The 25,894-nt window shown below is 40.7% G+C and overlaps 1 protein-coding gene across 1 annotated transcript in view; it reads left to right on the top strand.

The window, feature by feature from the left end:
* si:ch211-186j3.6 (neural-cadherin) overlaps positions 1–25,894 on the top strand; it is a 556,420-nt gene that overhangs the window by 220,981 nt on the left and 309,545 nt on the right. Inside the window, exons 6-7 of the mRNA XM_060911426.1 lie at positions 10,126–10,375; positions 21,339–21,481. Of these exons, the coding sequence (XP_060767409.1) occupies positions 10,126–10,375; positions 21,339–21,481 (393 nt within the window). The remainder of the gene's footprint in view (positions 1–10,125; positions 10,376–21,338; positions 21,482–25,894) is intronic.

Raw genomic sequence — 25,894 nt, forward strand, 5'->3', positions numbered from 1 at the left:
AAATGTGTACACACCCTGTTAAAAGGATAGGTTTTTCTGATGTTAAAAAAAATGAAACCATGAGAAATAATTTCAAAACTTTTCCCGCCTTTAATGTGACCTATAACCTGTATAATTCAATTGAAAAACAAACAAATATGTTAGGGGGAAAAAGATAAAAAATGAAAAAAAAATGTACAGTAAGCTGGTTGCATAAGTGTGCACAGCCTTAAACTAATACTTTGTTGAGGTACCTTTTGATTTAATTACAGCATTCAGTCTTTTTGGGTCGGAGTCTATCAGCCTGCCACATCTAGACTTGGCAATATTTGCCCACTCTTCCTTGCAAAAGTGCTCCAAATCTGTCAGATTGCAAGGGCGTGTCTTGTACACAGCCCTCTTCAGGATTTTCAATTGGATTTAGGTCTGGGCTCCGGCTGGGCCATTCCAAAACTTTAATTTTCTTCTGGTGAAGCCATTCTTTTGTTGATTTCAATGTATGCTTGGGGTCATTGTCGTGCTGAAAGATGAAATTCCTCTTCAGTTTTCTAGCAGACACCTGAAGGTTTTGGGCCAAAATCGACTGGTTTTTAGAACTGTTCATAATTCCCTCCACCTTGACTAAAGCCCCTGTTCCAGCTGAAGAAAAACAACCCCAAAATGTGATGCTGCCACCACCATGCTTCACTGTGCGTATGGTGTTCTTTTGGTGATGCACAGTGTTGTGTTGTTTTTGCGTCAAACATACAGTTAGGTCCATAAATATTTGGACAGGGACAACATTTTTCTAATTTTGGTTCTGTACATTAACATAATGAATTTTGAACAAAACAATTCAGATGCAGTTAAAGTTCAGACTTTCAGCTTTAATTCAGTGGGTTGAACAAAATGATTGCATAAAAATGTGAAGAACTAAAGCATTTTTTAAGCACAATCCCTTCATTTCAGGGGCTCAAAAGTAATTGGACAAATTAAGTAATTGTAAATAAAATGTTCATTTCTAATACTTGGTTGAAAACCCTTTGTTGGCAATGACTGCCTGAAGTCTTGAACTCATGGACATCACCAGACGCTGTGTTTCCTCCTTTTTAATGCTCTGCCAGGCCTTTACTGCAGCGGTTTTCAGTTGCTGTTTGTTTGTGGGCCTTTCTGTCTGAAGTTTAGTCTTTAACAAGTGAAATGTATGCTCAATTGGGTTGAGATCAGGTGACTGACTTGGCCATTCAAGAATATTCTACTTCTTTGCTTTAATAAGCTCCTGGGTTGCTTTGGCTTTATGTTTTGGGTCATTGTCCATCTGTATTATGAAATGCCGACCAATGAGTTTGGCTGGATTTGAGCACACAGTATGTCTCTGAATACCTCAGAATTCATCCGGCTGCTTCTGTCCTGTGTCACATCATCAATGAACACTAGTGACCCAGTGCCACTGGCAGCCATGCATGCCCAAGCCATCACACTGCCTCCACCGTGTTTTACAGATGATGTGGTATGCTTTGGATCATGAGCTGTACCATGCCTTCGCCATACTTTTTTCTTTCCATCATTCTGGTAGAGGTTGATCTTGGTTTCATCTGTCCAAAGAATGTTCTCCCAGAACTGTGCTGGCTTTTTTAGATGTTTTTTAGCAAAGTCCAATCTAGCCTTTTTATTCTTGAGGCTCATGATTGGCTTGCACCGTGCAGTGAACCCTCTGTATTTACTTTCATGCAGTCTTCTCTTTATGGTAGATTTGAATATTGATACGCCTACTTCCTGGAGAGTGTTGTTCACTTGGTTGGCTGTTGTGAAGGGGTTTCTCTTCACCATGGAAATTATTCTGCGATCATCCACCACTGTTGTCTTCTGTGGGCGTCCAGGTCTTTTTGCATTGATGAGTTCATCAGTGCTTTCTTTCTTTCTCAGGATGTACCAAACTGTAGATTTTGCCACTCCTAATGTTTTAGCAATTTCTCAGATGGTTTTTTTTTCTGTTTTCGCAGCTTAAGGATGGCTTGTTTCACCTGCATGGAGAGCTCCTTTGACCGCATGTTTTCTTCACACCAAAATCTTCCAAATGCAAGCACCACACCTCAAATCAACTCCAGGCCTTTTATCTGCTTAATTGAGAATGACATAACGAAGGAATTGCCCACACCTGCCCATGAAATAGCATTTGAGTCAATTGTCCAATTACTTTTGGTCCCTTTAAAAACAGGGTGGCACATGTTAAGGAGCTGAAACTCCTAAACCCTTCATCCAGTTTTAATGTGGATACCCTCAAATGAAAGCTGAAAGTCTGGACTTTATGCCCCTGTCCATTATATAATTATAACTTGAATATGTTCCAGTAAACAGGTAAAAAAACAAAATTTGTGTCAGTGTCCAAATATATATGGACCTAATTGTACCTTTTGGAATTGTGGCCAAAAACCTTGGTTTCATCAGACCATAATACATTTTCCCACATGCTTTTGGGAGAGTTGATGCATTTTTTGCAAAATTTAGCCGGGCCTAGATGCTTTTCTTTGTAAGAAAAGGCTTCTGTCTTGCGACCCTACCCCATAGTCCAGACATATGGAGAATACGTGACATTGTTGTCAAATGTAGTACACAACCAGTACTTGCCAGAAATTCCTGCAGCTCCTTCAGTGTTGCTGTAGGCCTCTTGGCAGCCTCCCTGACCAGTTTTTGTCTTGTCTTTTCATCAATTTTGGAGGGACGTCCAGTTCTCAGTAATGTCACTGTTGTCCCATATTTTCTCCACTTCTTGATGACTGTCTTCACTGTGCTCCATGGTATATCTAATGCCATGGAGATTTTTTTTGTCCCCTTCTCCTGACTGATACTTTTCAACAATGAGATCCCTTTGCTGCTTTGTAAGCTCTCTGTGAACCCTGGCTTTTGCTGGAGGATGCAACTGAGTAAATGTCTGAACTTTATTTGGGGTTAATCAGAGTCATTTTAATTGATGGCAGGTGTGAACCCCAAGAGACTGAATGCTGTAATTAAATCAAAAGGTGCTTCAACAAAGTATTAGTTTAAGGGTGTGCATACTTATGCAACCAGCTTATTGTACGTTTTTTTATGTTTTTCCCCCTGACAGATTTGTTTGTTTTTCAATTGAATTGTACAGGTTATAGGTCACATTGCAGGTGGGAAAAGTTTTGAAATAATTTATCATCGTCTCATTTTTTTACATCAGAAAAATGTCATTTTAATGGGGTGTGTACACATTTAATATCCACTGTTGGTTAGCTGGCTACTCTAAATTGTCCATAGGTGTGAATCTGTGTGTGAATGGTTGTTTCCCAAGCCCTGAAATGGGAGGATTATGACAGGAAGGGCATCTGGCATAAACCTATGCTCCAATTAATATGATGTGGATCAACTGGGTCCACATGGCAGCAACCCCACACACATAAGTGGGACAAGCTAGAAGGAGTGAGTTAGTTATCTATTTATTTTAATGCTTTATTATTATTATTATTATTATTATTATAGAACAGGGGCGGCACGGTGGTGTAGTGGTTAGCGCTGTTGCCTCACAGCAAGAAGGTCCTGGGTTCGAGCCCCGGGGCCGGCGAGGGCCTTTCTGTGTGGAGTTTGCATGTTCTCCCTGTGTCCGCGTGGGTTTCCTCCGGGTGCTCCGGTTTCCCCCACAGTCCAAAGACATGCAGGTTAGGTTAACTGGTGACTCTAAATTGACCGTAGGTGTGAATGTGAGTGTGAATGGTTGTCTGTGTCTATGTGTCAGCCCTGTGATGACCTGGCGACTTGTCCAGGGTGTACCCCGCCTTTCGCCCGTAGTCAGCTGGGATAGGCTCCAGCTTGCCTGCGACCCTGTAGAAGGATAAAGCGGCTAGAGATAATGAGATGAGATGAATTTTTTTTTTTACACAAACAGTAAGATGTTCTCAAAGGGTGAAATCTGTCTATCATGACAAACAATGCATGCATGCACGCACGCACGCACGCGCACGCACACACACACACACACACACAGTTGTTCACATGCATGGGTAGAGTTACCTTTTTTATTTGCTCACTTTTGTAGTTTTTCACTGTTGACATTTCACTTTCTATTCTATAATTTGCATGGCATGCCTTCATTTATTCTGTGCACTTATACCACACAGTGGTAAACATATGCCTAGGGCAATAAGAATCATAGAAGAGCTTGATCGCCTGCTGTAAACAGGAACGTGCATGAAACAAGGAGAGAGAGAACAGCTGCTGGCGCATCACTGCTTGTACATGAAGGAAAGAGAGCGAGGAGGTGGGGAGTGAGCGAGACTGTGAAGTAAAACAAAAGCTGAAGAGACTAAACAAGTGGCAATTTCAGACCCAACAATGTGCAAAGTATTTTATTTTCTGCAAACAAACATCAGAGTGGGTGTCTAATTTTTTTTCTTTTTCTTTTTGGTGACTTGTGGAAAGGGTGGCACGGTGGTGTAGTGGTTAGCGCTGTCGCCTCACAGCACGAAAGTCTGGGTTCAAGCCCCGTGACTGACGAGGGCCCTTCTGTGCGGAGTTTGCATGTTGTCCATGTGGGTTTCCTCTGGGTGCTCTTGTTTTCCCCACAGTCCAAAGACATGCAGGTTAGGTTAATTGGTGACTCTAAATTGACCATGAATGTGAATGGTTGTCTGTGTCTATGTGTCAGCCCTGTGATGACCTGGCGACTTGTCCAGGGTGTACCCCGCCTTTCACCCGTAGTCAGCTGGGATAGGCTCCAGCTTGCCTGCGACCCTGTAGAAGGATAAAGCGGCTAGAGATAATGAGATGAGATGAGATGAGAGACTTGTGGAAAACAAGCTTTTGGCAGACATTTCTGGTAGATTAACTAAGAGACTGGTGGCAGATTAAAGAAGGTGAAGCAGAGAAATATACAGCAGGTGTCCTGGCTGTGCTCAGCAGGTGCAGCTGAACCGGCATCTGTGTGCGGGGCGAGGAGGCGTCCTGCAGATTAGCTACCAAATTCAAAATGTTCCTTCCTCTTCGATTAAACAATCTCAGAACAGCAGCAGAAGGTGCAATTCATTTTCAGACAGATTATTAGTCAAACATCTGTAATGAGTGAGAAGGAAATGTCATATAAAAGCAGCAGCTGCAGAAAGGATTTACTTTGAATCATCGAGATTATGAAATATAAATTCCATACACACACACATATATATATATATATATATATATATATATATATATATATATATATATATATATATATATATATATAACATTAACGTGTGTTAACTTGCAAAGCTCATATTTCAAGGCAAATTTGTTCCTATTTTATTTTCTTACATTCACGTAATATCTGATTAACCTCTTCTAGGAACTCTCCCTTCTGTCCATTTTTTCAGAAATGGCAGTTATTATTTCCAGGGCTGCATCTTGTTGTGCTTTATTAAGGAATGGGCACAAAGATTAGAAAACTGTCTGTAGGATGAGTGTGCTGGGAACGAGAGGACCAGATTGGCCCAGCAAGATGACAAGCATATATTATTGTTGGAGAATTTGGAGAACATACAGACACGAGTCTCTAGTTCTCAAGGATTATACCTACATGTATTCATGGGAAGATAATCAAAATGTATGTGCTGCACCACATTGACTTTACTATTGTATGTGTATATAAATAGTTTTGCTAAGATTCCTAGAATGAATGTCACAGCAGTTGGTGTGGTAGAAATGATAGCTTGGATATATTTTGGATAATGTTATTTATTGGAATTTAGAATTGAGCGCACTTGCTGGATATCTGCCAGCAATTATTTGGAGACACACTGGGTTGACTGTAATACAGAGTCATTACTACAGTTACAGTGTACGCAGCAGTGTAATAGTTGATGCTGAACGTTTTTCTCCTCGAGCCGACTTCCTGAGAATCAAGTAATTGATTGTTACCTCGCCCGGGATGGAATCCACCAGAAGGCGAGGTATTGTTTTCATTTGGGTTTCTTTCTTTGCTTGTTTGTTTGTTTGTAAACGATATTATGGGAAAACTGCTGGATCAATCTTCATGAAATTTTCAGGATAGATGGACATTGGTCTCAAATAGAACCTCCAACATTTTGAGGGTCAGACAGTCAAGGTCAAGGTCACGGTGACCAAAAAGCTGTAAAAAAAAAAAAAAGAAAAAAAAAAGCTCTGAGCTCAGACTGCAGGAGCACTGTCTCAGAAAGACTCCTCCCACAGACATGCTGATTGGATCACTACCTGCCTCATTTTCATACAATGTGCTGTCATTGGATGGTTTATTGGTTCGTTTACATATGCAAAGGAAGGGGTTTTGGCCACACCCACTTTAAAACCCCATTGATAAAAACGTTCCCGATCTGTTGATTTCTCATCTCATCTCATTATCTCTAGCCGCTTTATCCTGTTCTACAGGGTCGCAGGCAAGCTGGAGCCTATCCCAGCTGACTACGGGCGAAAGGCGGGGTACACCCTGGACAAGTCGCCAGGTTATCACAGGGCTGACACATAGACACAGACAACCATTCACACTCACATTCACACCTACGGTCAATTTAGAGTCACCAGTTAACCTAACCTGCATGTCTTTGGACTGTGGGGGAAACCGGAGCACCCGGAGGAAACCCACGCGGACATGGGGATAACATGCAAACTCCGCACAGAAAGGCCCTTGCCGGCCACAGGGCTCGAACCCGGACCTTCTTGCTGTGAGGCGACAGCGCTAACCACTACACCACCGTGCTGCCCTCTGTTGATTTATTATTATAAATATAAATGATAAATAAATGGACTAGACTAAAGAAATCGCTTTCAGACATGTTTATGCTTATTACAGAGGGAAAGTGCGTTCCACTGAGCTCTAGCGTCAGGCCATTTCTGGGAAATAATAGTTTCGGTCATGGTGACAGTGTGTGTATGTTTCAGTTTTGAAAAGTGTAAGAGGTAAGAGTCAAATAATATAAAGTACAGACACTTGGTATATTTTACGTCTGTGATTTTTAAATTGTTAATTTTTGGATTACGCTTCATTTTTGTGGCTACTGCCTCATAGAGTAAATATATATGCTATATTTACTGGATGGACATGGTATCAGAAAACAATTTTGTTTATAAGCAGTAGCCACATGTACCCATAGGGTACCTATTTTTTTTACGCCATATCTTGCTTCATATTCATCATAAGTGCCACCAGGTGAGGTTTGTTTTGCCTGGCAGCACTTATGTTATGTATTTGAACCTTGAATACACACAATGTGCCCTAAATTCACAATTGATACTGACAAAAATAATCTCTACACAATTAATATTTCAAGAATATCGCATTTATTTTTTATCGCTCTTGAACACCAATACACTAATACACTGACACTTTGATAAATGTTAAATGCTCTCCTTTAACAAATCCTATGTAAGGAATAAAACTTGCCAGTGGCATGAAACTTATTATTTTCCAAAAACTGTATGTCCTAAAGTGTTTTATTTATGTCATACCACAGCAATTTGCCAGTATTTGCACTACCGTTCAAAAGTTTGGGGTCACTTTGAAATGTCTTTATTTTTGAAAGAAAAGCACTGTTCTTTTCAATGAAGATCACTTTAAACGAATCAGAAATCCACTCTATACATTGCTAATGTGGTAAATGACTATTCTAGCTGCAAATGTCTGGTTTTTGGTGCAATATCTCCATAGGTGTATAGAGGCCCATTTCCAGCAACTCTCACTCCAGTGTTCTAATGGTACAATGTGTTTGCTCATTGCCTCAGAAGGCTAATGGATGATTAGAAAACCCTTGTACAATCATGTTAGCACAGCTGAAAACAGTTGAGCTCTTTAGAGAAGCTATAAAACTGACCTTCCTTTGAGCAGATTGAGTTTCTGGAGCATCACATTTGTGGGGTCGATTAAATGCTCAAAATGGCCAGAAAAATGTCTTGACTATATTTTCTATTCATTTTACAACTTATGGTGGTAAATAAAAGTGTGACTTTTCATGGAAAACACAAAATTGTCTGGGTGACCCCAAACTTTTGAACGGTAGTGTAATTGTATAGACCTACATATTTGTATTTGTTTAGACTTGTGACTCTTCAGCTTATATTTGTGAGACTTTATTTTCCAAAGGTTAATAGAAGAAGAAGCCTTTATTTGTCACATGCACACTCAAGCGCAGTGAAATTCGTCCCTTGCATTTAGCACATCTGAAACAGTGCACACACACAAGTGAGCAATGAGCACACACACACACACACACACACATCCAGAGCAGTGGGCAGCTATGCTACAGTGCCCAGGAAGGAGTTGGGGGTTCGGTGCCTTGCTCAAAGTGCACTCCAGCCCAAGGCTGCCCCATGTTAACCTAACCGCATGTTTTTAAACTGTGTTGGAAACCGGAGCACCCAGAGGGAGAACATGCAAACTCCACACAGAAAGGGCCATGGGATTCAAACCCAGAACCTTCTTGCTGTGAGGTGACAGTGCTAACCACTACACCACCATGCTGCCCCTTTTGAGAGTCCTGCTGTTACAGATGACCAGTCCACACCCTCTGATCAATCAGAATGAAGAATTCAAGAGTACATTTCTTGCGAGGGGGTTGAAGGAAACCAAACTATGCCCTTGATGGTGGTGATTTATTAGTAAAGCCACCCTGCTGAACAGCTCCCATGTGATCATAACTAACCAGATACAACTATATTTCATTTCCAGAGTAACACTTTTCTAGAACCCATAGTGACTCGACAGTGATGTGAATCAAGACTTTTTTTTTTTCCTCCAATAATGTACATGTTGATTCTTTAGAATCGATTGCTGTTGTTGCAGGTCTAGCAGTGATTGATTGGGTTGACTATAATGTGGATTAATGTTCGTCCAGGTAAATTTGTTTATGTGCCACAGTAAATAAGAATTTGTTCTTAGTGACTTGCCTGGTTAAATGAAATAAATAAGAGTAAAACGTCAATGCCAAGCAGTTGCCTCTTACATATCCTACCCATATTCCAAGCATCCGCATGCCTGTTCTGTCATGTAACAACAGACCTCTAAATTCACAATTCACAGTGACAACATAATCCCTACAAAATGGATGATTGAAGAATTTTGAAGTTTGATGTTCATGTTAAGGAAATTGATTGGTGAGTGGAAACTGTGGGTTTAAAATCCCAAGCACGGTGTAATCGTATTCAACCCTGAGGCACAGAATCCCTTATGGACATCAGAATTGCAGATTAAAGCATGTACTACAAGCCAGCTTGATCATCCTACATATTAGAGAGCGCACACTGAGATGATTTATCAGTTAGTTGATCTGATCACCAAAAGAGATTGTGTGTAGTATTTTTGAAACATGATGTGTTCAGGATGACAGGAGTGGAATGAGGTATCCTTGAGGTATCAAGGAGACTGTATTTTAATATAAGAAATAAGAACTTATTGCTGCTAGTGATAACTTATTCTTTTGAAAACTCCCTCAGGAACATCAGCCAACTTTTGTTTTTGATCATATTAAAGCCATGTTATCAAAAAAAAAAAAAATAAAGTGGTAGCACTATTCTGCTGGCCAATTTAAACCAACATTTTATGCCCATATAGCAAGAATTTGTCTTGAATGGTAGATTTCTGCTGAGCCTCAGTGTTTAATGACAGCTGTTAACATCTAACCTTTTATGCCATGAAGTTGTAAATAAAGCACATCACAGAAGCCCATAATTTATCATCTGAAATTCAGCAAAAAAGCTGCTTCTGTTAGTGCAGAATCAGGAAAACTACCCCTAGAATCAAGAAATGTTTACTTCAGTTTTTCTTCTTCTTCTTCTTTCTTTCTCAGGGCTTCAACTCACAAAGTGACTGCTGTGTGTGCAACTTTTCATTCTGAGTAGTATACAAAAAAGGCCCATGGCCTGTTTGTGTTCAGCTATAGCTGTCGAATGCAATGAACCTCTCGACTTGAGACCTTTTGATTGCGTGTCAGATTCACTTTGTTATAAGCAAATCTCACTTAAGCAGGTGGAAACTGAATATAGCCTATCTATTTTCTCAAGGAAGCTCAAATATATGTTGATCCTGTTAGTCTATGAGCACAATTTTCTCTTGTTCACTCTCATCACCCTCTTCCTCACTTCTCTTCACCCATTCTCTGTCTCTGTCTCTTTCTCTCTCTTCTTCTTCTACCCCTGTCTCTGCTGCAGTGTCAGCCAGTGACTGTGACTCGGGGCAGAATGCTGACATCACTTACTACACACTGAGCTCTGATTTCATCATCTCCCCCCATGGCACCATCTTCCCGGCAGGCGCTCTGGATTATGAGCGCCCCAACCATTTGTATGAGTTTGTGGTAATGGCCGTGGATAAGGGTGAGGTGCCGCGGACAGGCACAGCTACGGTACGCCTGCGTATGGCCAACGTCAACGATGAGCAGCCCGAATTCTCTCAGCCAGTGTGAGTGCAGGTTTCTAAAAATTTACTTCAACACTTTCATTTCATTCATTAGAATATATAATCTAGTTTCTTCAAGTACATGTTTTCATCATGATCATTTAGCTTTAGATTTATTTGGACATTAGTGACTCGTTTGATGACTCTTGATGTTTTGTAGCATGCTTTCATAAAAGTTCCTCATGGTATATTACCCACAGTGAACCACAAACATTATATTCCTGCCAATTCCCGAAATCCCTTCCAGCTGCCCAATTCTGTGTACGTGTAGTGCTCTATCGTGTCCATAGCTGAGTCTATGTCTATTTGTCTCCTCTTGTCCATGTGTGTCAGTTTGGGCCTGCAACACCATGTCAGTGTTGATAGCTTTGTTGTGATGTGCTTAACTAAGGATTTTTTCCCCTTTTTGCTTGGGGATCCTGGGCCCTTGGCTTTGTTAATTGGCCAATTTTCTGGCAGCACGCTCAGTGAAGCAATGAGGCACTAAGACAGGTTCAGTGAGCCATGCATTTAACTGAAGAGTGCAGAAGGACCAATGGATCTTTCTCTCTCTTTTTTTACATCCATAATGCATATTTTTGCATGGACTATTTATTATTATTATTATTATTATTATTATAGTGGTGGCTACAATTATCGACACCTTAATGAACTTTTGGCCATTGCAAAAGTACAAAAGACTTTCAATACATAAATTGCGCATGAATAATTACTCAAACTTCCACTAGAAAAAAAAAAGTTGATTCCCGATTACTTAGCGTATCAGATCACATGACACTGTTCCACAATCATTAACACCTTTGTCCACAGTTATCGACACCATTCCACAATTATCAGCATCCAGATGATTATTTATTTTTTTTAAATTGGTATGTTGTATTAAGTTAACAAAACACAGTTTTTATTTAAATTTGTTTTACACATACTTATATTTTGTACAAAATATCTTTTATATAAATATATCGATGTCTGTGCTTACGTAAATGAGGAAGTAATTCTAATGTTTGTAAACAAATGAACTGAATGTTTAACCTGTGTTAGAAAATTTCTTTATTCCACTTTCTACCCACTTTCTAAGTATTTTCATAGATCACATTTTGTTAATCATTCATTGTTGTTGTTTTTATTAATTTCTAGTTTTGTAGTTTACCAATAAATATTAACAGGCAATTTACATTGTAACCACATGAAAATCCAGGTCAACAGTTGATTTTTTAAATTGATATTTTAAATTCACATCTAAAAATGTAAAATGTCTACTGATATTGTAATATGTGGTAGATATTTACAACAAACTGCAAAAAAAAAAAAAGAATAGAACAGAAAAATCTGAATATTTCAAGCTTGTAATGTTTTATATGCTAGGAATTTAATTCTGGTCTAATTCTATTTATTGCAACAGGATTCCAAATACTCTATAAACATTCCATTCTGTTATGAGTCAGAAAAAAGAATTATGATAAATCACAGCACTTTTTATTTATTTCTTTTGAAAGTACTTCATCTACTTCAACAAAGTTGCACAAAGATCGATACATAACAGTTGTAAATGTCACTCAATTCCACAGGGTGTCAATAATGGTGGACACCGGTGAAAGTGATCATGATTATCGACACCTCGCGTGACTTCTCAAAAGCACGTTTAGACACAAAATGGTGACTGTCAAATGAAAGAGTAAGAAATAAAGTAGGTTTTGATGAGGATATCATGAAATATCTGTGAATTTGAGGAGTAAAAACATGCCCATGATCTTTCCACCGTGCTTACCTGCGATGATAATGTCCGGGTTTTCCTCAAATTGCTTATCGTGCTGAAAAAAATGTCATCTCAGGTAACGAGCTGCGTCATCATACGATAAGATCAAAGGGCGAGGCGGGTCTTCTGGTTGATTAATTAACCAATAATAACTGTTGTAACTGAAACTCACCTTTGTAAAATTGTTTTTTATTGGTAAATCTGAAAAGGTGTCGATAATTATGGACTATCGAGAATTGTAGCTGCCGCTCTATATTATTATTATTATTATTATTATGTTTGATGATCATGATATCTTTCTCTCTTCAATTACAATTTATGCACTATAGGTACAGTATACAGTATGTAAAAATATAAGACATGATGGAGACTGTGCTTATCTAATTTCTTTTACTATATCCACTCTGCTATAAGAATCATTAGAATAAATTCTGGCATGAAGTGATGGTAGTGACTTTACTGTGCTTGTGTTTTCCACATAACTTGCTATCCCTAAACACCCATCCTAGTGAATCCAGCGCCCACTGATTATCTTCCATCTTGCCTATTAAATAGCCGAGCCTGCTTATGTCTGGACAGTAATTGAGTAGTTTGTAATGTCTGTCACTGCTGTTTGTTCCAATTCACTGGGCTAATTTGCCATTACAAGACGCTGGGGCTCTTCCACTAAGACCAAAAATGAGCCTTGTCACTCAGGCAGAGACGTCTCAGCAGTACATCATTACTGGATCTGCTTATCTGAGCCGGATGGAGGAGAGACACAACAAATGAGAGAAAGAGGCTGAGTGATATTTCTCAAAGAACACGATGGTATTTTACAGTGTTGACATGTAAGAGCGCATGGGAGCACAATAATGAATGTGGGGTTTAGGATATTTGGTTAACACTGTGTTCATTTGTTTTGCTTTTCAAAAGTTTGATCTTTGATAACCATGTTTTGTGGAGTGGCTGAAAAAAAAAAATCAGATAATGACTGAAAATAAAGACAATATACGGTATGGAGAAAGCAGACCAGGCCTTGGTTCTATACTCATCATGCTTCTTTGGTTGGGATAATTTCTGACATTGCATGACAGTTGCTGTGCAGCTGTCTGTGTTAAATATATTGTCATGGCAACAGGCTTAGGTGAGAGAAGTTTGCAGTATAAAGGCTTTTTATGGTTTGTTGTCAGTCAGGTGTAACAGGGTATCCGTGTGGTCACTTTCGATCGATATGTGGAGAAAGCATCTGAGAACAAGAGCTCGGGTATCTCTGGGTGTTCTACGTTCAATTAAATAAAATGTGTGAGCGAATGATCTCACGCCTTTAAGCATGATGACAAATTGCAGGTGCTAATGGTACATGTGTAAAGGTTATTGATGTGCACTGATGTGGAGGCCCCGCAAAGATTAGACGCATCACTTACATGAAAGCCTGCCACCTTTCATGGGTTAGCCATTCATTACACCCAAGTTGTGTTGAATGACTCTTACTCTTTACTCTCTTTCTCCTTGTCTCTTCTTCAGGACCCATATGTCTAAAGATATAGCTATTTTAGTTAATAGGCTACAGATAAAAAGCTTGTTTGTTGCTCAGCAAGCCCCACCCACTATCAACAGGGCAAATAACATGAGAGAGGGTTAACACTAGCTAGTTCATCGGTCAACAAGCAAGCCCCGCTATCAACAGAGCAATGACCATAGCATGTCACTTCCTTCTCTGGGTGGAGTCTTGCCAAATGACGATAGAAGTTCGAGGTTGTCCCCATTGTCTCCTCGATAGTTCTTCTACATATGGAACACATAGCAGTGCATTTTTTTCCCACTGCACGATAAGTCTGCATAAGCAAAGCAGACAATCCTAGGGGCTTCTCTCCAGGCATTTTAGCGACATTAACGTTAGTTTGTTCCTGAACATGACGTATGAACAGGTGAATGTGCATTCTCTTGCACGAAATTAGTATAAAAATTAATGTAGATATAAATACCTTATGGCATGTTACAAAAAACTAAAGAAAAAATCAGAGTCCTCGTCTCCAGTTTACGAGTCCGAATGCAGTTAATGCACGAGACCGAGTCCAAGTCAAGGCACAAGTCGGACTCAAGTACTACAAGCCTGATGTACATACTGTAGTCCTCAAAATTCAAGAAGTTAGCTAAAATCCCATCAATTTTCTGCCAAGTCCTTTTAAATGTCATCTATATTTCACTGTTCTCCTTTTTAAATTTCCAGATGCATGTATGCACAGTCCATAAAAATTACTAGCATGATCCAGAAGGGTTAAAAATCCCAGAAGTACTCTGCAATTATTGCATTACCATGCCTCTCTGTGTAAAACGAGCTCAGTCTGAAAAAGGCTCGATAGACAAACTAATATACATCAGTCTCAATGATAAAGAAATAGTATACGCGAGACCTTGAGGAGCGACACAAGGCTGAAAAGCCAACATAGTAAAAGAGAATGCATCTAAATTATACTGAGTGTGTTGATGGTTTTTCTACAGAAACGTTCCCGTGCTGTGTGTTCAGTCCTTTTCGTTTGGCAGATTGTAGAGGTATGGTACTGTACAAAAGTCTTATGCATATGTCAAGAAATGCTGTAGACCAAAAATGGCTTAAAAATAATGAAATGAAATGTTTCGACGTTAAAAAAAATATATAAACAGCAGTAAGCCATGATAAATGAAACAAAGTCAATATCTGGTGTGAGACAACCTTTTGATTTAAAAAGAAAAAAGTAGTCTCAGGTATGAGTGCAGTTTTATAAGGAGATGGGCTGTAGGTTTTACTGAGCGTCTTGCAGAACTAGCCACAGTTCTTCTGGACACTTTGACGGTCACGCTCGCTTCGTAATTTTGCACCAAAACCCAGGAGCCTTTATTATGTTTTCTTTTTTAATCTGAAAAGTGCTCTCCTATGTAACATGCTGCTGCTCAGATACAGTACATCCCCCACCACTACCGCCACCACCCCGTGACATTTAATTTTGTGCTAGAAAACTAATGTTTGGAACTCTAAAGTGTTTTTGTACTGACTCGATAATGTAGAAGTCATAAAATAGAAATCTATAACAAAGTTTGTATGAAAAAAGGGGTACCTAAGATTTTTGCACAGTACTGTATCTTCAAAGCAAATAAAGCTGGGCAGTCAATTCTATCACAGTCGGACTACAAGTGAACCACACGAGTGAAATCCCAAGTTAAAATACAAGTGGTGATGTTCTGAGTACTAACTTGATAGTGGTATTATCAGGCACTTTGCACTTCTTTGTAAAGACACCACTATCCACTTTCTGGATGTGGATTCTGCAAAAGACTTGCTTTGCAAAGATGATCTCAATAGTTCCAATGCTTCCAAAAACCTCTAGTTCAATTTGAACCCGTTGTCCTTTTTTTTTTTTTGTATTCCTGACCTACTGAGTGCAGAACTCACTGGCAGTCCATCACAGCCCCATCTGCACTTGACCTTTATCAGCTATGATGGACTATTGCACCCCTCCTCAGATGAAGAAAAAAATGCTTTCAGTTCTGTCTAATACAACATGATTCTCCTTTCCTCATGTGTCAGGGGTAGAGAAATGAGATCTTTGAGGCTGTATGAGAACAAATACAGGGCATGTGGATGAGGGAGATCTTCACACTCAAGCTGTCAATGTATGTGCTTTCTTTTTCCATGTTCAGAAAGGTTTAGGCACCTGAGGAAATATTCAGAGGCCCATGTGCAGATGTGAAGTTTCTGTTTGCCTCATTCACGGTTACGTGATGGAGAATTTCTTTGAAAAGGAAGCAAGGGAAGAGCCTAGTAGCATAATTGTGGTTGGAAATGTATTGTTGCCGGGTAGTCTCTTATTGACTACATGATTTACTCCAGTCGTCCAAGCTGCTCATTTTTGCAGCACTGTTGGAGGTCTCACTTTCTCTCGCTCAGCTGAACAACTTTGAAAGTTTTTTACTACTTTTTCTCATGAAGACATTCTTGTTGTTTTATACTTTGTGTACTGTAGCCCATTTGATATCGAACAATATGTGACTATTATCTGGATAGTGGCATGTTCGATTTTAATTCTTGTCCTATCATTAGTTTATGGACAAGAAAGCTACAGTAAGCCTAGATATTGGTTCAAAATGTGGCACGTGTATAACTGAAGATTAACCATCAGCATTACTAACCTGTTAATTCATTATCCACTCAAGTAGCATGTACTATTTTGTACAGTAGAAAGACACACAGTCCCAGTAGAAAACACAAACCCCTTTTACACAGCCTGTTCAAAGTAGGAATACTGTGCTTTTATTTCGCTTTGCCGTTCTGTGTAAAACGTCCAAATACTGAATGGGGGGTCTGTGTTGGTCTGCCTCTGACTGGGAACTGTTGGAAGTAATCAGACACCCCCCCCCCCCCCCCCCCCCCCAATTTAGATCTCTAATTTAGATATGGTCAATTCCCACCCTCTCACACAACAGCTACCAACCAGGAAGCACGAAGGCTATCATATGCTTCCTCCAAACTGCTTTTTATGCAATGTTACAGGGCGTCTTAACACACTCTTAGGAAAGCGCTATCCGCCCACTTCTGAATGCATAAGCGCACAGATACCCATGATTGTCTAGCATCACTGTAATTAATGGGGTGAGAGAGTATGCCATCCCTCTCTGAAAGCACAGGCCACAGATGACTCCTAGCCATGGATGGCTGTGGCATCATCAGGATTTGAACTAGTGATCTCCAGATGATAGGGTGAATGCTTTTCTGTAGCGCCTTGGGCAGAGGTGGACAGAGTACCCAAGTTTATTACTCAAAGGTCCCATGGCATGAAATTTTCACTTTCTGAGGTTTTTTAACGTTAAAATGAGTTCCTCTGACCTTCTTAAGTCACCCCAGTGGCTAGAAATTTCATAATGTGTAAACCAAACTATGCCCAACATTTGAGAATGGCGCGTCAAAACGGCGCGTTGATAAGCTCTTCTCTTTACTACGTCAGCAAGGGAGATGATCCCCACGCCCCCCCCTCTGGATTCCCACCCATCGTATGAATTGCCTGCCCAGTTGTAGTGAGGAGACCATAGAGGACACAACATGGCATCACCTAAGCGAGCGAAACATGGAAATTGCGCTGTACATGGATGTGACAATACAGAAAAGAGTCTGTTTTTACTGCCGACGGGAGAGCCCCTGAAGACGCAGTGGCTTAATTTTATTTACTTCAATAATACGCCGTCGAGTCTACCTAAGACGGTGTATGTTTGTCGGAAGCATTTTCCTGAGGAATGTTTCCACAACTTGGGACAGTACAGGGCAGGTTTTGCACATCAACTGTCACTGAAGCCTGGGTCCGTACCAAGCATCCCTGCCGCATCAGCCACAAACACCGAACAAGTAAGTGTATAACTGTTAAGTCGTTTTGCCGTGTTTTAAAATCGGTGCCACGTTAGCCTTGCAATGGCTACATTAGCTGTGCAGCTAACCACTTCCTGCAGTTAGCCAGGTACTCTGCACTACAAAACCAAAAGCATGCAGCATGCTCTGTTATAATAGCCAATCAAAACAGTTTTTACAAAGACATCCACATTCTTTTTTTTAAGTCACTCGTTCATTTTGTTTGTTTGTTCAGTAAAAACTGAAACATTTGTTGAATTTATTTTATTTCCTTGCGTCGCACCTTAATGACGTCAGCGCGCGGTATTTTTCCCTTCGCGGTTTGTTCCTTCTCTCTCGCCATAGTAAGACACCCACATCCGCTTGTTCTGACCCACTGGAGGTAGCGTCACAGTGCTGTTAGCCAATCAGAGGTAACACGTTTACATGTCGTGAATATTAATGATAAGACCCGCCCCCAGCCTCTACCCTTCCCCGCCTCCTGCTTCTCATTAGCAAAACGACGCACTGGGAAAAGCGCTGAAATGGGGCTTTCTCCCAGGAGGCTATATCTACGTGCCGAGGGTTCATTTCGAGAAAGGCTGCGGATATAACATCCGGAAACCTCCACGAGCCCGTTTAAAGCATCAACAAACCACCATGCCATGGGTCCTTTAAGTCAAAGTACAGATCCCACTGGTCAACTGTTACTCCGATACAAGTGAAAGTTGTACAGTCAAATTTTTACTTAAGTTAAAGTACTGAAGTACTTGCTTTTAAAAATACTTAAGTATTAACAGTACATTTTCTGTGAATGCACTGTTGTATTATTACTACAACGCTTACAAAACCTAATGCCTCTGAAGCAACCGATTGGATTTTCTGACTAGTTTGTAGAACCTGTAGAGCTGAAGCTTCATCTGACATGCTAGCAAACCCTCTTCAAACTCGAAATCATATTGGGTAGCTAATGTTACTAGAAAAGAAAGATTTCTACGTTCAGTTTATTTGGCAAGATTATGCTAATGTTATTCATGTTGGCATAACTCTGTTTTCACATGCTAACTGTGTCCAAGTTAACTAGCTATGTGTTAACATTAGCCATGGACAAGGCTGTAGCAACTTGGCGGGCAAATCCATAGAAAGTCATTTGACTAACCAGACTGCACAGCTATTGTAACGTTATCACTAGCTCTAAAAGCACAGACCACTTCATGGCAAGCTTTCTCTTGGAATAAAACGTTTACACACCTCAATATTGCTTCCGCAGGTCGGACAGTGAGTTTTTGAAGGCCGTGACGTGGTTCGTTTTAGGCAAACAAAACAAACATTTAAAACAAAATGAATCTTTAATCCTTTCTGAAAACTGAAACATGGGTTCTAGGTATGGCCCTGGGTGCGTGCATTCTCCAGAAAAAACGCCTTCTTCCATTCTGTCATCAACTGATCATGTTCAAATACGGTAATACTGCTGAGAAATTGAACTTGATTTTATACAGTCTATGGATGTGACGTGACCCTAGTGATTACTGATAGGCTGTCTCAGTGTCACCTGCGAAAAAACCCAATCACATTTTAGAAAAGAAAACAAAAAACATCCACTTTCAAAGCTGCTTCGTAGTCATGAGTAATGAGGACCTTGATAGAAATGTAGTGGAGTAAAAAGTACGGTATTCGTCTTTCAAATGTAGTGAAGTTAAATTCATAAGTTTCCAAAAAAAATACTACTCAAGTAAAATACAGATACTCAAAAAGTGTACTTAAGTACAGTACTCAAGTAAGTGTACTTCGTTACTGTCCACCTCTGGCCTTGGGTGTGATTTCAAAGACATGCGGTGAGGTTGACATGGGGCAGCCTTGGGATGAAGTGCCTTTGAGCAAGGCACCTAACCCCCAACTGCTCCCTGGGTGCTGTAGCATAGCTGCCCACTGCTCTGGGTATGTGCGTGGGCTCATTGCTCACTTTTGTGTGTGCATGCGTGTGTTCATTGCTTCAGATGGGCTAAATGTAGAGGACTAACTTCACTGTGCTTGAGTGTGCATGTGACAAATAAAGGCTGCTTCTTCTGATTTTTGACATTGACGTTCTTCTTCCGGCGGCACGGTGGTGTAGTGGTTAGCGCTGTCGCCTCACAGCAAGAAGGTCCTGGGTTCGAGCCCCGGGGCCGACGAGGGCCTTTCTGTGCGGAGTTTGCATGTTCTCCCCGTGTCCGCGTGGGTTTCCTCCGGGTGCTCCGGTTTCCCCCACAGTCCAAAGACATGCAGGTTAGGTTAACTGGTGACTCTAAATTGACCGTAGGTGTGAATGTGAGTGTGAATGGTTGTCTGTGTCTATGTGTCAGCCCTGTGATGACCTGGCGACTTGTCCAGGGTGTACCCCGCCTTTCGCCCGTAGTCAGCTGGGATAGGCTCCAGCTTGCCTGCGACCCTGTAGAAGGATAAAGCGGCTAGAGATAATGTGATGTGATGTGACGTTCTTCTTCCTGAGACCAGCGCAAATTCAAACATGGTGTCTTAGATCTGCGTGCCTTTCTGCCTCAAATTGCTTTCCACTTCTCTTCAATTCCTGAAACAGATTTCTGATCGAACAACCACAATGCCTGGCAATTTTGCTCGCATGTGAAGAGGGGTATAAATGTGCACGGCTAACAAAAGCACCCCAACACTCAGTTCACCTGCTGCTATTCTTTTGAAAGGAAATGTCCAATGGGATATTCATATTTCTGAAGCATAGTATGCTATAAGGCGCACGGTGGTGTAGTGGTTAGCGCTGTCGCCTCACAGCAAGAAGGTCCGGGTTCGAGCCCCGTGGCCGGCGAGGGCCTTTCTGTGCAGAGTTTGCATGTTCTCCCCGTGTCCGCGTGGGTTTCCTCCGGGTGCTCCAGTTTCCCCCACAGTCCAAAGACATGCAGGTTAGGTTAACTGGTGACTCTAAATTGACCGTAGGTGTGAATGTGAGTGTGAATGGTTGTCTGTGTCTACGTGTCAGCCCTGTGATGACCTGGCGACTTGTCCAGGGTGTAGCCCGCCTTTCACCCGTAGTCAGCTGGGATAGGCTCCAGCTTGCCTGCGACCCTGTAGAACAGGATAAAGCGGCTACAGATGATGAGATGAGATGAGTATGCTATAAGTCACACTAGTCGCCAATGCTCATGTCACGCCTCTGGATCCGGAATGGCGGAATACTGTGTATAAACACACACTGGCACGGGTTTATTCCGACTTTATATGGTTCAGTGTAAACAACCAAAGCTGGAATGTTGACGGATTTTCTTTCTGGTAATATTGCTGAATCTCTGTGCAAAATAACTTAGTTATGCCCACACTCGTTATAATGCTTTCTACTGATGAGTGGAATACAATATATGCTGTAATTTCGAGTTTAAAAATAATTACACATAGGCTAATTTGCCCATGGTTCTTGTCTCCTCTTCTGGCAGAATCATTTCCATAATAATATTTACTTAAAGAAAATGAAAAAAAAGGTTTTTTTTGTAAGTGAAACATTTGGCAGCATATTCTAATTTTCTCCTCATTTATGACTAAGTTCTAGTTAAGTGAATATTGCATATGCACTGTTTTTAGGTTTTTTTCTGTTTTGTTTTGTTTTTTTTTCTTTGAGGTGCAAACGCCTGACAGCTCACCCCATCTCATTCACACTTCCTAGCAAATTTGTCTCATCCTTTTGAACTTTAAATAAAGTTTGGCATATAAAGAAATGCATTCATTAAGGCAGAAGTGAAATAACGGAGTCACCGATGTTTGGAAATAGTGGACAAAGTACATGGTTTGCTGTTAAAACCCACACTTTGGTTGTTGCTTAAAGGAAATAAGAAGTGTTGATATCTGTGTGCGCGTGTGTGTGTTCTTTTCAGATATCGTACTTTTGTGTCTGAAGATGCTGGACCCAATACCTTAATTGCAACAGTACTGGCTAAAGATCCTGATGGTGATGGAATCACATACAAAATCTCAGCAGGCAACGAAGAAGGCAATTTTGTCATTGACAGTCAAAAAGGTGAACCGTCTCTCCCATGCTACTTTAATTTCCTTTCTTTTCCAGTCAACACACATCATTCTTATGCTATACATACATTTTCTACAATATACACTGCCCTGCCAAAAAAAAAAAAGTCGCACACTAATATTTGGTTGGACTGCCTTTAGCTTTGATTTCAGCATGCATTCACCATGGTATTGTCTTGATAAACTTATGCAATGTCACATCATTTATTTCAGTCCAGAGTTGTATTCATTTTTCACTGAGATTATGTATTGAGGATGAGCGAGTCAAACCACTGCGTAAAGTCTTCTCCAGCACATCACAATGATTCTCAGTGGGGTTAAAGTCAGGACTCTGTGGTGGCCAATTCATGTTTTAAAATGATTTCTCATGCTTCCTGAACCACTCTTTCACAATTTGAGCTCTAATTTTATGCCCGTGCCATCCGGGAAGAAAAAAATCCATTGATATGATAACTTATTCAGTACACTTAAGTAGTCAGCTGACTTCATTTTATTGCCCCATAACATTGCTGAGCCTCATCCTGACCAACTGAAGCAACCCCAGATCATAACACGGTCTCCAAAGGCTTGTACAGTGACCACTATGCATGATGGATGCATCACTTCATGAGCTTCCCTTCTTACCCTGACACACCCATCACTCAGGAATAGAGTAACTCTGGACTAATCAAACCACATGACCTTTTATCTTTGCTCCAGAGTACAATCTTTATGCTCCCTAGCAAATTGAAGCCTTTTCTCCTGATTAGTCTCACTAACAAGTGGTTTTCTTATGGCCACACAAACATTTTGTATGTAGCAATCCCGTGAGTTCTCATCACTTTGTGAGTGTGGAAATGCTCTTAATTTCACTATTAAACATCACCATAAGTTCTACTGTCAATTATTATTATCTCATCTCATTATCTCTAGCCGCTTTATCCTGTTCTACAGGGTCGCAGGCAAGCTGGAGCCTATCCCAGCTGACTACGGGCGAAAGGCGGGGTACACCCTGGACAAGTCGCCAGGTCATCACAGGGCTGACACATAGACACAGACAACCATTCACACTCACATTCACACCTACGGTCAATTTAGAGTCACCAGTTAACCTAACCTGCATGTCTTTGGACTGTGGGGGAAACCGGAGCACCCAGAGGAAACCCACGCGGACACGGGGAGAACATGCAAACTCCGCACAGAAAGGCCCTCGCCGGCCACGGGGCTCGAACCCGGACCTTCTTGCTGTGAGGCGACAGCGCTAACCACTACACCACTGTGCCACCATTATTATTATTATTATTATTATTATTTTTATGATTTGACTTCAAGTGTTTAAGTGATCTCTGATCATGGTCAGTCAGGATCTTTTTCCAACCACATTTTTTTTACACAAAGTTGATGTCAAGTCAAAGTCCCTCTCACACCAGGATCTGGTTTTCCCAGGCAGTCTCCTGTTCCAGTACTAACCAACTCTTTCAGGCATATGGGTGCGGCATGGCGCCGATGTCCATTTCGATAACCCTCGGCCTCTCACCTACAGTATATAGTTAGGGTTACAGTGGAGGACTAGTGCTCTGGTAACCGCTAGAGTTTGACTTCTCCACACGCATCTGTATTGCAGCATGCCTTGCCAGTAGGTACCATTTTTATGATGGTCTTTGGTATGACCCGACCGCAAGTAGAACTTGCGATATCCCGGTCGAGAGGCGGACACACTAACCACTAGGCCAACTCACGGTACAAAGCTGATGGTTCGCCACTATCCTTCCAGGTTTTAATAATGCCTTGGACAGTTCTTAACCCAAACTCCAGTAATTTCAGTAATCTCCTTAGTTGATTTCTTTGCTTGATACAGGCCAATAATTTGACCCTTCTGAAACACTGCAACATCTTGTCCATCAGCACGGGATGCATCTTCCAACATGCATCGGTTAGGATTCAAAGAATTGTTGCCAGCTGAAACACATTAATCACTGCAGTAATTATCCAATCAAAGGCTCTTGTGTATTTGCTTATTTAAATCCAAATGGCAACTTTTTTTTGGGCTGGGCAGTGTACTTAAGTGTTTGAAATGTTACAATTGTGTTATTATCTTAATAAGGAAACACATTGGTCTTTAGTTGCTGTATTTTATTCAATGAAAGGCTTCTCAAGGTGATTATAATCCACAAACTTAATGTGTCTTACCCTGTTAACTAAGGCCAGAAGAAAGAAATACAGTGATGCAGAAATTTCATGTCATGCCAAGTCCTTCAAGCTTTCTGTGTGGCCAGATCAGTGTATCTAATTCAAGGCTAATAAGGTTACCACTTCTGGGCATGATCTTTTCAGGCCTGAAAATTTATTACATTAAGCACTTTGCCTGAGAAATTTAAGGATTTAAATGTCTGTAAAATATGCTATTTGAAAGTTAGCTTTGAATGTTCAGCAGTGAATGGCTGTTTTCACACTGTCTGTGCACATTTTTATATCTGACAGGAGACATCATGCTTAGGTAGTTATTGCAGACAAACCCCAAAGGATTTTTAATTCATAAGAACACATTTGCAGGATATCCACACTAGAATTACGGTATTGGTATAGTTTGGGTTTTACAACCCCGATTCCAAAAAAGTTGGGACAAAGTACAAATTGTAAATAAAAACAGAATGCAATTATGTGGAAGTTTCAAAATTCCATATTTTATTCAGAATAGAACATAGATGACATATCAAATGTTTAAACTGAGAAAATGTATCATTTAAAGAGAAAAATTAAGTGATTTTAAATTTCATGACAACACATCTCAAAAAAGTTGGGACAAGGCCATGTTTCCCACTGTGAGACATCCCCTTTTCTCTTTACAACAGTCTGTAAACGTCTGGGGACTGAGGAGACAAGTTGCTCAAGTTTAGGGATAGGAATGTTAACCCATTCTTGTCTAATGTAGGATTCTAGTTGCTCAACTGTCTTAGGTCTTTTTTGTCGTATCTTCCGTTTTATGATGCGCCAAATGTTTTCTATGGGTGAAAGATCTGGACTGCAGGCTGGCCAGTTCAGTACCCGGACCCTTCTTCTACGCAGCCATGATGCTGTAATTGATGCAGTATGTGGTTTGGCATTATCATGTTGGAAAATGCAAGGTCTTCCCTGAAAGAGACGTCGTCTGGATGGGAGCATATGTTGCTCTAGAACCTGGATATACCTTTCAGCATTGATGGTGTCTTTCCAGATGTGTAAGCTGCCCATGCCACACGCACTAATGCAACCCCATACCATCAGAGATGCAGGCTTCTGAACTGAGCGCTGATGACAACTTGGGTCGTCCTTCTCCTCTTTAGTCCGAATGACACGGTGTCCCTGATTTCCACAAAGAACTTCAAATTTTGATTCGTCTGACCACAAACAGTTTTCCACTTTGCCACAGTCCATTTTAAATGAGCCTTGGCCCAGAGAAGACGTCTGCGCTTCTGGATCATGTTTAGATATGGCTTGTTCTTTGAACTATAGAGTTTTAGCTGTCAACGGCGGATGGCACGGTGAATTGTGTTCACAGATAATGTTCTCTGGAAATATTCCTGAGCCCATTTTGTGATTTCCAATACAGAAGCATGCCTGTATGTGATGCAGTGCCGTCTAAGGGCCCGAAGATCGCAGGCACCCAGTATGGTTTTCTGGCCTTGACCCTTACACACAGAGATTCTTCCAGATTCTCTGAATCTTTTGATGATATTATGCACTGTAGATGATGATATGTTCAAACTCTTTGCAATTTTACACTGTCGAACTCCTTTCTGATATTGCTCCACTATTTGTCGGCGCAGAATTAGGGGGATTGGTGATCCTCTTCCCATCTTTACTTCTGAGAGCCGCTGCCACTCCAAGATGCTCTTTTTATACCCAGTCATGTTAATGACCTATTGCCAATTGACCTAATGAGTTGCAATTTGGTCCTCCAGCTGTTCCTTTTTTGTACCTTTAACTTTTCCAGCCTCTTATTGCCCCTGTCCCAACTTTTTTGAGATGTGTTGCTGTCATGAAATTTCAAATGAGCCAATATTTGGCATGAAATTTCAAAATGTCTCACTTTCAACATTTGATATGTTGTCTATGTTCTATTGTGAATACAATATCAGTTTTTGAGATTTGTAAATTATTGCATTCCGTTTTTATTTACAATTTGTACTTTGTCCCAACTTTTTTGGAATCGGGGTTGTATTATAAATTAGATACAAGATCTGTGGTCAAATATAAAGAGTTGTGCTCAAAACATTGAGATCATAATGTAATCCTTTATCATAAACCAGAATATTACCAGAGCTCAATAGTACACTGTCAGAAATTGGGTTACAGTCGGAGTCCGTTTCTGTCCCCCAAGGTAAATCTACACAAATGTAAACAACCCCCACCCCTACCCCAGGGTTTATTATTGGAACTCAGGGTA

This window comes from Neoarius graeffei, chromosome 27 (assembly GCF_027579695.1).
Source record: "Neoarius graeffei isolate fNeoGra1 chromosome 27, fNeoGra1.pri, whole genome shotgun sequence".
NCBI classification, from domain to species: Eukaryota; Metazoa; Chordata; class Actinopteri; order Siluriformes; family Ariidae; genus Neoarius; species Neoarius graeffei.